The sequence below is a fragment of the Pocillopora damicornis genome, chromosome 13, assembly GCF_964200805.1.
Source record: "Pocillopora damicornis chromosome 13, jaPocDami1.2, whole genome shotgun sequence".
Lineage (NCBI taxonomy): Eukaryota > Metazoa > Cnidaria > Anthozoa > Scleractinia > Pocilloporidae > Pocillopora > Pocillopora damicornis.
The window spans coordinates 20503221-20516853 of NC_142682.1; the positions used below are offsets into that span (position 1 = coordinate 20503221).

The 13633-nt window shown below is 37.5% G+C and overlaps 2 protein-coding genes across 2 annotated transcripts; one reads left to right on the top strand and one right to left on the bottom strand.

The window, feature by feature from the left end:
* Window positions 1-774: 774 nt before the first annotated feature.
* LOC113665107 (tachykinin-like peptides receptor 86C) lies at window positions 775-4785 on the bottom strand. The gene is made up of 2 exons (XM_027180761.2): window positions 4691-4785; window positions 775-2285 (listed from the first exon to the last, which is right to left on the bottom strand). The coding sequence occupies exon 2, from the start codon at window positions 2185-2187 to the stop codon at window positions 1090-1092; it is 1098 nt and encodes a 365-aa protein (XP_027036562.2). The 5' UTR covers window positions 2188-2285; window positions 4691-4785; the 3' UTR covers window positions 775-1089.
* A 7246-nt stretch (window positions 4786-12031) lies between these two features.
* LOC113664687 (somatostatin receptor type 4-like) lies at window positions 12032-13236 on the top strand. The gene has a single exon (XM_027180316.2). It carries the CDS (start codon window positions 12032-12034, stop codon window positions 13058-13060), a length of 1029 nt encoding a protein of 342 aa, XP_027036117.2. The 3' UTR covers window positions 13061-13236.
* The last annotated feature ends 397 nt before the right edge of the window (window positions 13237-13633 follow it).

Below are 13633 nucleotides of genomic sequence, written 5' to 3' on the forward strand. Positions count from 1 at the left end.
GCTTTTTTTTATTGTAGTTTTAAACTTGGACCCTCCCAGTAGTGAAATACTTTCAACAGTAAACTCTCATGAGCATTTGTTTCTGACGATAATTCGAGGATAGTTTCCAAGCATTTGACCTTTTTATTCTCAAAATGTCTTATCAAATAAATTCAATTCAACAACGACGGAGTATAAGTTGAGGACAAGATCTCTCCCGGGGTGTCATGACAGATGCGACTGCTACAGAACAATAATTCGTAATATGTAATTTTATTAGGCATTATCGTGCAGTCTTACTCATTCCCAGTCAACTCCAAAATGTGTACGTTGGAGTAGGCGAGAAAGGGGTGATGGGAAGGAGGTATTATTAGTTTACATGTGACATGCGTACTGCATGCTACTAAGATCAGCGGTGTTTAAAGCGTTGTGTGAGAATAATGTTGAGATGATCCTAGCAAAGTGCAGGACGCCTAGCCCATTACTGAGTTCTCCAAAGTTCATTGGTGGAGCATCGTAGCGTGGACTGCGAAGGGTTCGATTCCTCTTTGGGGACTCAAATTTTTTTCTTATTCCACGCTTGGGACGAAACAACAGAATTCTTTAAACTATTATTGGATGAGGTTTTTGCGATATCTAGAATAATTAAGGTCGAGGTAGGAGTTATCAGCCGAAGCCTTCAGCGTCGGCTGATAACCCTTACCGAGATCTTGATTATTTTGGATATCACAGAAACCGACTTTAATAATTTTTTTTATATATACATTGGGCGAAAAAAAATGGTTACGATAGTAAGTGAATCTAATATTTTATTTCTAAACGCGTAGAAACATACAAATCAGTGAGCAACACAAAGTACGCGTATTTGACATGATTATCCTTAGAAATCATGCACCGCGGTTATACATGACATGATTACCCATGACCTTAAGGGTCCATAGGATAATCTGCAGCTAGATAACATGTGTAATCTGCAGGTGGATGACGTCCCAGGCGCTGATTTCGAGAGTTCCCAGTATGCTTACGGCCAATCAAGAGATAGTGGGTTGAAATTGCATAATAATATTAATCATTGGGTGTTACAAGGATCGAACTCTAGACGGGATTTCACTAAGATTTAACACAAATGGTAGAAGCAGTTTCTCCACGGACATATGCAGTCAAAACAACATTGTCCAGCCCGTGCGATGATCCGACACGCCTATTAGCATGTCCAAGCACGCGAAATTTTTTGTTAAAGAAGTAGTACACCTGAAGGCTCATGTTCGTCAATGCCTGGCGGTAATTTGAACTAAAAAGAAACAGAATGACAGGGTTGATTGCTGTACTAAAAGATGGAAACAAGTAGAAAAACAGAGCCACAAAAACCAAACATTTGTCTTTCGCGATGAGATCCGGATGGAACATTTTCAGCGACAGATATATACAAAGTGGCGTCCAACAGACGAAAAATGCCGCAACAATCGATATTAATATTTTCGTGATCTTCTGATGCTGTTTTTGTCTCTTGCTGTTCATCTGGTCTTGTGTCTTATCTGCTGTATTTGGACGATTCCTAACAGTTTTTATAACGCGAGCATAAAGGATTGTCATTACAAAAATTGGCGCACAATAAAATACGACAAAACCTATAAAGTTAAAGACTACTCCCAGCAATCTGCTCCAAACAGTTCTGCAGAAAGTTTTATCGTCGACTTTGACAACTTCGGTATAAATAACATACGGGAAACCACAAACTATCGGTATAATCCAGGTGAGAGTCAAGAAAGCAAGTCGTACTCCTCTACGATCCAACACTATGATCTTTAATGGGAATACAATAGCCACATATCTGTCCACAGAGATAAGAACCAAGCTCAAAACCGACACCACTTGTGATATTCCTCTGAAGTACATTCCCAGTTTGCAAACAACTGAAGCCAAATGATCACTGATAAATTGTCGACTTGTTAACATCCCCTCAGCTGCGAACAGCGGCCAGTTGAAACATGCACAGAAAAGGTCTGACACGGCCATGTTGACTATGTGATAGTTAGTACTGGTTTTAAGGCTCGTGGTTTTGATGAAGGATACTATAACAACGAAGTTTCCAATAAAAGCCGCTAGTGTTACAATGGAAAGAAGTACTGTAAATAACGTGGTCACTGCATCAGAACAAGACGGATCCTGATTTAGAATCTTTGTCGGTTGAACAGAAGAATTGTTCATTGCTCAAATCAAATCTAAGAGAAATGTTTCAAATCGTGTTCTTCGTTGCTTAAAGCGAATCAACGTATCCAAAGGCACGATCCTACGCTGAATGATTCCTGGCGGCAAATATGAAAACAATAGTTAGTTTATAGACTTCTGATGACGAACATTTTTGACTATGAGTTAAAAGTAATCCTGGATCGCATTGGTTTCCCCTCTTCACTCGGTGATTGGTCAAAAATAGATAAACTATCCTCTCATCCAATCAGATTCAAAACTGACCCTGCGTGGTCACTCGCGTTTTCCCGTGCTCCAGGCAGTATTTGCCTTGCTTTTCTTTTTAATTTTTTTTAAGCTCACAATAGCTCCGTGTGATATCAGGGTCACATCGACCTTTGTTTTAATTACAGGCCTTTTTAAATCCTTTGGTTTTAGTTTTACTCAAAAGCGAGGACTTTTCATTGAACGCGCTTTAGAGTAAAAGAAAATTACTGGGTAACCAAGAGAATGGTGTGCATTATGATTTCGCTGCATATACATCGATGAAGAATCACGCCTTTCAGCGTGCGCCAAGTACTTTGCGTGTCTGGCTGTCTTGTGGAAGTTTGGACAGCGGAGTCTCCTGCTGCGCAGGCTGTCGTGACGCACGCAATTTTTCATGATTCTCTCCCAAGATCCATACAGACATTCTCCTTGGAGTGCCAAACACTTCGTTAGCTGTAAATTGTGGGAGGTCCCACCTAGATCGACTTAATATCTCCATTTCATAATTTCCTTAATTCTCGTTAACTGTTTACTTGATCGTAGTTGATCTGTGGGTGGAAAGGTCTATAAACTTTGGTTGCTTCTGAACAGAATAGAAGGTTTTAAATCTGCGCATATCTGTTTTTCTTGTGTAAAAAATCACACGAGGGGTATCGATATTCGCTCTCTATTAGCTCTGAAAACTCCTAGCTCGTGTTTCTAAGATTAAAATATTGATCGAGTCGTTCACCCTGTTAGCGACTTAACGTTTTCTGTTTACAACGATGTTAACTTTAGAAGTTGCGTTGTACAACGCGACCTCTATTTATCAAGTTCAAGAATAGATAGAAAAGTAAAATGCTATGAAAAGCTTGTGCGGCTCCAGTCACGAAAAGGAACCATGTTCAGTTCACCATGGTGACCCGCTAATGTTTAGAGTCAGCTCAAACATCATCCATCCAATTACGCGTCGTGTGAAAATTTGTTCGCCTTCCCGAAAATCGAAGTTTCTGCTCTTATGAGGCTGGGGTATCTTCCGGCTAGGCTAACAAACGCAAACTAAACGTCGTGTCTCTCAGACGATCGATCATGACCCACAAAAGACCTCGTGTAACAACAGAAATTAATTCGTGAATCTGGTTAACAGAATAGAATGAAACAAATGAAAACCAATCAACCATTGCAATATTCTCAGGTAGCATTATATGTTCATGTCTTTTCAAGCTTGTTTCCATGCTGTAATCTTTTTATTACCACTTTTGACAATAGATATGGACTGCTCTGTTCGTTTTCATTCTCTCAATCTATTAGCTTGAAACAAGATTGCTTTAAAATTTTCTGATTTCCGGCAAGGTTTTATGCATATTGGATAAATTCACATCAAAGCTTCTGGCCAATGTGCCGATGAAACCACGGCATAGATTACACCCCAACACATTGAGTTAGCAATGCGTTTTCATTTCTTCCATTTAACTATATTAGTCGCTTTCCATCTGTGCATCGGTTTAATTGCTCTATGTGATACACGTTTGATCACGTTTTATCAAGTACCGACGCCTTTAAACGTACACGTGCAGTCGTAAAACATTCAAAATAATCAGCGTAGAAAGACCTTCAAACATTTTAAGCCGACTTCGTTGATCAACTACAGACAAGTATTGTTATTAAGCTTAGAACTTGTAGAAAAACTAATGTTTTACCGTTTGATGCGGGAAAAGCTGCCTCCAATCTCGTTACGAGCACTGTCTAGGTTTGTTAGACCCTTTTTTTTCGAATTTCAAAGACCACTTGACCACGAAGCAACAAAAATGTTATACACTTTTGAAACATTCTCGTATCGTGCAAAGAAAGCCCTCTTTTTTTTCTGTAAATTACTCCAGTTGCACTCGGCAAATTCTTGAATACATGGTAACATTAATATTTTAAAACCGATGAGTTCTTTGGTGGTTAAACTGGCACTGAACTATGTGACTAAGCTGTCTCGTCGTTATCAATAGCTTAGTACCAAACTATTTTCAAATTTATAAAATTCTTAAATTTCAGCAAACTGTACATATGTTTGTATAATCACATCACGTTTCGGCTAACGAAAGTTTTCAAAACTTCATTTTTAACTTCAACCTAGATTTTTGTAATGAAATTTCCTTGCGGGCGCCAAACAAGTGAAACACAACGCTTTCGGGTAAAATAGTCCTTCTGAAACTTTGCATCCCAGAATTGTTCAAGTGAAGCGAAAATTTCTTGCATTCGAGAGAAAGAATAGTTACCGAGCCCTTACCTTTTTAAACTCCGTCAAACGAGAGGCGAAGATTTTTCAGGTGTTCTCAGTAAGTGTCGTATCTTTGTAAACACTTAATGCATGGTAGATTATCTAGTGATAGGTGGATACTTATTATATCATTACCCCCCGTCGTTAGCCTCAGGAAAGATAACAATTGTAGCTTGAAAAATAAGTTGTGTACTACAATTTGGCTGGATGAGAATACAAAGGCTCTTTTCATAGGTAATGCCTAATTGAACAAATTGTGTGGGTTATCCGTCATATCTGGCACTTTGTTTTTTTTTTTTAAACGTGCCTTGAACCATAACAGCTCTTCCAAATCGGCTCCTTGAATAAAAACAATTCATGCCTCATGCAATCGCGTGACTAAATCCGGCTGAAGATCCAAATGGAAATTTAAGTGTTTCTGATAATTAATATGTTAATTCATGAAATTTTGTGGTTCTATTTAGACAGTTTTGTTTCTTTGCCATAGACAATGTGAAATTGAAATTTGATTAAATTTGCTCACAACAAGAGCAAGAAACTCCACTCATTTGATGAAAATAAATTGAATTATATGATTCAGTAATCACCTTGCGCTTTTTTTTCCTTTTTCATAACACCTTTTTTCTCCATTGATAGATTATTGCCGAGGACGCAAAATATCAAAATGCGATACAAATAATGAAAATATTGAAGCGATGGAATTACTGTTTGCCTTTCTATTTTTGTATTTACATTTTGGACAAAATCATATTTTGTCTACAAATTGTAAAATTGCGTATTGCGCACTGTTGCTGCGTACTGTTGCTGCGCACCGTTAGTACGTACTGCAACTAGTGTATCACGATCCATAACACGGTCTATCACAATTTATTGTTTCTACTTCATAAGCATGGTCTCAACTGTGTTTTAGCATAACAAAAATTTCAAAACCTAGTAGAGTTTTTTTTAGAGTGGACATTAAGATACCCCGAAGAACAGCTGTAATTTCTCTTCTTTTACAGGCGAACACTTGCCCCGTTCGCCTGAAAAAACGCAATAAACTGCGCCAGTCCTGCAAGCTATTTCAAGTTCCACTAGGTTTTGAAATTTTTTAAAGGCTAAACACTGCTCAGATCTTGTTTATGAAGTAGAAACAATAAAAAAAGTATGAAAAAATAAAGTCTACCGATTACAGTTGCTTCTAGCTTACAGCTGATGCAACCCCTAAAAGAGTACCTTAGTTTTCTTACAACCACTGCCTCAGCACAAACTATGTCGTTCATTCACAGTCAGCTAAATTTGCTTTCGGACGTTGGATAGCTGTTGCTTTCGTGAAAATATACTGAGGCCTTTGTTCTCACGTATGGTTTTTTTTCTTTGATCTCTGTGAGTCAATATTGAATCAAGTCAGTCGGAAGATCCTCTGCGACATAAATTGACATCGATCTCGTAATTTTTAATTACTGATATGAGCAAAGCCGTTCTTTGTATTTCAGTAATTGTGAGACTTCTATAGGATCAGTAAGACTCAATTGCAAACTATCTCAGGTCTTTTAAAGAAATAAAATTAAATTTGGATCGATACGAAATGAATACCCAGTTCCGAGTACTTACAAACCATTATCATGGGACATTTTCCAAAAATCCTAACTCTGTAAATATGAATGCATCAATAAAAATCATTATATTCTCCAGACTGTTCTCTTTACGTTTCCATCAGCATCGACAACGAGAATTTCTGAGACAATCAGGAGCTTCTTAAATTGGTGATTATTTCCTTTTTTCTCACAACCTTTACATTGAATTCAAGGCTGGTACCGTGAGGAGAAATTAGAAGTCAGTCACTCTTAGGGGCAGGAGCTCACTACTGTTGTAGGGGTTAACTGGTGAAAGACCAAAATGTTCATATAAGGCTATATTATACTTGTCTGGTAGATCTTATGATTATTGACGATATCAAATCGAGAAAAGTGAATTTCGGCTAATAAAACCTCGGCGTTTACAGAAGATGAGAAAGAGGAATATGAATTTTTATATATATATATATATAAATTTATATGGAGCCACCGGGTGTGATCTTATTGAGACAGCTAGCTTGACATGGAGATATGTTTCAATTAGCTTAGATTGTGGCTGAACGAACATAACAGCCACTTGGTAAGACCCAAAAGTTATTATTTTATCTTTCAATTCAAAAATCATTCGAGATGGCTTCATTATTGTACTCAGATCAGAAAATGTCAAATATCACAGGTGTTCAAGAATATTGTGTGACCAAATGCTTTTTCTTTACTTTTGCATAATTAAGGTTTCAAAACTGTGTTCTGAGAAAGAATTCATTTAAAGCGTAGGCGTTTAATACGACAAAATTGCAGGAAATATAGTTTTCTGGACTCCTCCCACCCCCTCATGAGAAAATAGTGTTACTGCGTGTGAAAATATAATTTCTTCTTGTAAGCAGCACTGAAGGGGAAACAAGCCAACGTTGCCTGTGAAAAAACCTTAGTTTATGCTCTCTGATTCTAATATTGCGTGTAATTAAGCAGTGAATGTTATTAGCCTGTAAAATTATACTCCTTAGACCTGAGGAAATAATTAGGGGAAAAAAACTAATTTACTTGGATGATTAACGACGGTTTGACACTTGACGTAAAAGCACCTCTAGACGTGCAATATTTGAAGTTCAAACCCCAAGACAAAACTTAACCTGCAGGGCGTAGCTGTCGAAAACGTCAAAAATGAAACTGCAGGCAGTAAATGGTGCTAATTACAATCATTCTAATGACATCACGCGTCAATTTTTAGACGATATCAATGTAGCGCTTTTTGAAATGTTACGTAAAAGAAAAGACTGCAGTTGACATATCTGGCTCAGTTGTACCTCTGGGATTACAACGCCATTATAAGGACTTTACAACTTATGAAAAGATGTGTTAGAATTCTTGATTCAGCGTTATAGTTCAGCCTACGTTTGTCTCTCATTTGTTCGCAGCTTCTCTCTGAAAATCTACTCGAAAATTAAAGCCGGCAATTAGTGTTTCTGCGCCAACTTAGTGTTATAATATTCAACAAAAATGTAAGAACTGTTATCGAACTTCAACTCGGAAATTTAGTTTTTTCAGATCTCAATTCGTCTTAGAAGCCTTTACACAGAGTTATCCCGCACCAATATTTTACATCAAATTCAAGTCACATGCTTAAGAGAAGAAAATTTAATTCAAAACTAAGAGAAGATCTCTTGATCAAAACAAGATGTAAGACGTTCTATAAAGACATTCTGTACACTGTAGAATGATAAACTACGAGGTTATAGAAGTCATTCTGGGGCTGGTTTTGCTGATATTTGTTTATGATACTTGGTTGGAACTAATTTTCGTATCCTAAAATTTGCTTTCCCAACTTCTGAGAGTAAACATCACGTAATTCTTCTGGGTGCAAGTCGTTTTTCTCGCACTTACTCTAACCATGGTTTGTGCCAGAAAAGGAAAAGCCAAAGGGAGCAGGAAAGACAGAAAAGATAAGGAAAGAGAACGACCTGAACCATTAGCGAGACTATGCACTCAAGATGACTGTAAGCTATGGCCTGGCAATTGTTAATGGACTTGATGGCAATATGGCCAGTTCATGTTTGACTCCCACTTTAAAAAAAGATTTAAATATGGCTGGCGTCCATGTCCACCCTTTTAACTTTCTTTAGTGACCAGGAAATTCAAGCAAGTGTGCAAATGATGGGGATTGTTAAGACAATTTTGAATATTCTGCCTCAAAAGCTCTAATTGTGTCAAGGAATCGAATCTAAACTGGCCAGCATGAAATATTGAGTACCAGCGCGTAAAAGTCATGTCTTGACTGAGACCAGCAACAGGTTTGATTCTCTTGAAGCAGAATTTCAATTTCTACTATACATTTCAATCAGAAAGCATACTTGCTGAGCTTTCAAGTCAAAGCTTGATCATGCGTAAATGTATAAATTCTTGGAAAAGGAAACATAAGAAGGGAAAAGACAACTTAGGACTTTTCTAACCCAAAGTTCACGTTTACTTTGGCTTAACACAAAGGTTTACACGTTTTTTAACTTCCGTATTCACAGGCTTGTATGTTTTTTTTTTTTTGGTTTTTTTTTTTTTTTAATTCCCAACAAATTAGTTCTAGCAGCCCTTCAACACGATGTAGAGACCAGCACGTAGCTGTCATAAAGTTCACTCATCTGCACACGTTTGACCGTAGTGTTGCCGTGGCCCCTACCTGCAGGCTAAGGTGGCTTGTAGTTATGCTACGCCGGAATCAAGAGAGGATGTACTGACATACCAATTTACACTTCACTACAAAATACATCGGCAAAATTATGTCAGATTGAAATGTCCTCCATTTCACACCTTTACCGGATCAGTTACTAAATCTGCAACACTTGCAAATCGGATAGGCGATTTCTTCGAACAAAACGAGGAGGAAATTGTATACAGAGCTTAAAAAATTAGATAACAACATTACAAGGTTCTCTCTCAGCTCAGAAAGTTGTAAGAATGAAAAAGAGACTAAAAATAACCTCTAATTTTCACCTTCATAAGTAGCGGAAGGTTAATGACGTATTTGGAACAAAACGTATAGAAAATTGTATGCCACGCTAGAGTGATAAGATGACAAAAACATTTTGACCTTCCTTCTTGGCCGACAAATTTGAACTAAAATTATTTGGAGGTTACACCTTACCTACATTTCCCACACTTGTGAACACACATTGCATGGGTAATCAGTGACGTGGGAAAAAAAGAAGAGGAAATAAAAGTATCCTGCTTACGATAGAAGGTAACACCAGTGATTTAAACGTCTTTTGCTGGCGGTAAACGGATGAACTTGAATTAAAAAGGACTTTTGAAAATTTATCACGTCCCTGTTAACACCCTTTATTGCAAGTAATCAGATATGCAAATATGTCCAGGTAAAGATTACTTGACTGAGCGCAAAAATTTACATCTGTTTCAAGTGCAGCAGATATACTATATGGACATCCTACTTTTGCAAGAGACGAGAACAACTTAAATCGCCCCGTCACTCTTATTAATCGCAGTGAAGCAGGACAACAGTATAATAAGATTGGCTTCAGTTCCCTTGTAAGCTTTTTAATTTTTTGAAATTAATTTTGTTACTAACTAACTAAATCATGATTATTATATTCAGTGTTGTTTCGTGCCGCCCAACTTGACAGGATCCATTTGCGTTCGTATGCGGTGCAAGCCGACTAAAGTGGCGGGTTAAAGACACTTAGATAACTGTTCGACGACTGAAGTTTCACTTTTTAACTTAAAACTCCATTCGTAACTTTGTAAATTCCTTTTTTTTCTGTTAATTATCAAGGTACATGAAACAAATCATGGATCATGATTGACCAACTGTAACGTTCGCGGGTGCATGTCCTCTGAATGTAAAATTCCTGCTGTAAAGCATCACAGGTTGCAAATTAGGCTTTAATTGTTATGTAAAATTGTTATATACCTAGACTTTTACCCAACAAAACATCAGGACTCACAGGAAAACGAAAGTAACTGTTTCCCTCGGGACCATGCAGTAAGGGTATAATGTTTCCTTCTTTCTTAGCGTCTTGTGGTTACCTGATATGAAAAGTTTCTTGAGATTTAAATCATAAAGTAGAACGGGGAGTTTCACCTGTTACTGTGGTTCCATAAACGACAGTTCACCCATGATAATATTATTATTGCAAGCTGTGATACTCTTAAGCAGGAATTTTACCTTTAGAGGACATGCACCTGCAAACGTTGCAGTTGGTCGATCATGATCAAGTCTCAGTGAACTCAGTTGAACTGACACCGCGTTACCAAATGATATGTTTGCTGATTGGACTCTGGTTTAGGTTCAAATTAAAAGAGTACCCTCAACAGCATCAAGAGTAATTTAAATATTTCATCTCATAGTGCACATATTTGTTACAAGGAAACTTGTGGAGTAAAGATCTCTGTGAATCACCGAAAACCCGAACAAATTTGCAATTTATGCCAATCCTCCCTTTCCTTGATTATCTTCTCTCCTATTTGTTTGACCCAATAACCGAACATTTCATGATTTCTTTCCATGTAAGGTAATTGATTCCCCATATTAAGTTATTCGAAAAATTGAAAGTTAACTCCTTTACCTCCTCATTGGATCCATGCTGTTCGTTTGTGGCTCGATCGTCTCACGGTTAGCACTGGACCTTTTTAGCTGCAAAGCGTTTTTGTATATTCCCAAAAGTACAAGAGAGCAATCCTGAGATTCGTTGCTTTCAAATTTATAAACATTTGAAAGTGTGTTAATATTTTATGTTTGTGTGAAAGAAAAGTCGATGCATGAATTTAAGAACTTGAAAAGTAGCTCTACGTGGAGTAATGGTTGTGGCGAATGATATATAACTTACAAGCTTATAGACCCATGTAACCTAACCATCTGGTCCGGAAATAATCCACACTCTAGTGTGAAATTACAGAAAATTAAACGAATGAATTCGCAGCATCAAAAGAGAGCTGTTGGTATTCATGAGATACAAATTAGCATGAGCAGTTTTTTTTCTGCAATTCTTTACCGTAGTTGTCAGGTTGTCAAGGATCCTTCTCGGTTTTCATTACTGTATTTCAAATAACAAAACATTTGTTTCTTTGATATTATTCGTATATGTTTAAGTTTCGAAATTTATCGAGAGGTAAAGATAATAACCGTGCAAAATTCTTGGCATGCTTGAACAATGCAGAAAGATGAAGTTGATTGCAAGACGTTTAAATTAGTCGGATTATAACACTTGCAAATAATCGAATGATTTATTCGTGACAACTCTGAATATACGAGCTAAGGAAAGAGAAGCGCAGAGCAGAGCATCCAAACATCTTAGGTTCGATTCCTCGCGAGAACTCAGATCTTCAGTAAGCCCACGCTCGTGACAAGACGAAAAAAAATAAACCTTTATTGCACTCAAAACATTTTAATCACCTATGCTAATTAAGTCTGATCTAAATACTAGGGACTGAGAATTTAAAAATAATGCAAATACTAAATGAATTGATACAAACGATGACGTATGATTTGTTAGGTAGTCAAGTAATATGACTTTCACCTCAAACGCAACAATCACGCTTCGGGGACAATACAAGATAATGTAAGGTTGGCCACCGTAAAGAGTTTCTAAAACTCCTCTTTACCGTGGCTAATTTACATCATCAACTAACTCAGTTGATAAAACCAAAAAATCTCGTGAGGAATAGTTCGCTATCAATTTTTTGTAACCTATACTTATATAGAAATCTTGCGTTGAGTTACAGGTCACTGTAAGAACCTCAAAGTGTCAAGTAAACCTGAATATTCAGCCTGAATATTAGTAAACAAATCATGAACAACACTACGATTCAACGAGAAGGGCTTTGCTCTCAAATGGCATCAACGCTGTTTACAGTACTTTTATCCATCATCAGCTTGGGAGCTTTAATTGGTAACAGTCTTGTAATTGTTACCTTTTACAAAACACGAAGCTTAAGAACAAGCACTAACTACTACCTTGTCAACATGGCGGTATCCAACCTTATTTTCGCATACTTCAACTGGCCGCTGTACGCAACTGAAGGAATGCTGACCTGGTCAGAGTTTATCACTGAGCCTTTCGCGTCAGTCGTTTGTAAACTAGGATTGTACTTCAGAGGAATATCACAAATTGTGTCTGTCTTTAGCTTGGTTCTAATTTCTGTGGACAGATACGCCGCTGTTGCTCTCCCTCTGAAGACTACGATGCTGTGCAGGAGAAACGTCCGCCTAATTTTGCTGTTTTCTTGGATTTTACCAGTTGTTTGTGGTCTTCCTTACTTATTCTACACAAGGGTTGTTAAACTGAACGGACCAGTATTTTGCCGAACTGTTTGGAGCAAATCACTGAACGCAATCTACATCGGCGTTGGGTTTGTTATTTTCTACTGTGGTCCACTCCTTGCAATAATCATATTTTACACTCTGACAATAAAGATATTACGGAAACGTCCAGTCGCTTTAGAAGAAAATTTGCTAAGTAAAATTTATGACAAAAGGAAGAAACAGAACGAGAAGGTCATAAAATTCGTGATAATAATCGTTGCGGGCTTTTTTGTTTGTTGGACTCACCTCATTGTTTATCTGGCTTTGAAGATGTTTCATCCAGAACTCTTCCCGAAAGATGTTTGTCTGATATTTGTTGGCGCTCTCTTCTATGTTCTTCCATCTTTGAGCACCGCCATAAACCCTGTCATCCTTCTCCTGCTTAGTTCAAACTACCGTAGGGCACTGCACGACTTAATTCTTTGCAAAGTCTTGAAAGGCCGTCTGTCATATTTGTCAAGAAGGAGGACGCGCTCATCGAAGAACAATACCATTTCCTATGAATCGAGACTGTAGAACTACGATGTTAAGAAAATCCAAAATCAGAAAAGAAAGGGAGTAACACATAGAGACAGACTCTTGACAAATCGTATCCTCGTGTTTGTGGCTTCGGTCTGAGTACTATAAAATTTGTATTTAATTAATTTACGTGTTCTTATGCAAATACACATATGGTCAAATATATATCCAAATTGCTCTCCGTCATTGCTATATTCGCCATTTTTTTCACCAGTCTGAAGTAATTTAAATCCCAAATCCCAGTTCTTAATGTAATAGGAAAAAAGATGGTTTTAGCTCTCGTAAGCCACCAAAATCGGGAACTCAAAAAAGTGATATTAACTATAGCAGATAGCTTACGATAGCGCTCTTAGACGTAGGCCCCACGCTATGAACGATAGAGTGTGATCTGTTACGAGAACTTTACTCTGAATAGCTTAAAACTTGCGAACTATAACTAGCTATTAATAGTCCAATATTTTTTGCCTGTTTCAGGTTCACAAACGTGCAGTAAGCTCAGTAATCCACAGGGATCGAAAAATACCCAGAATCACGTAACAGACAACTACTGTGTTTCATAAATGAAAACAA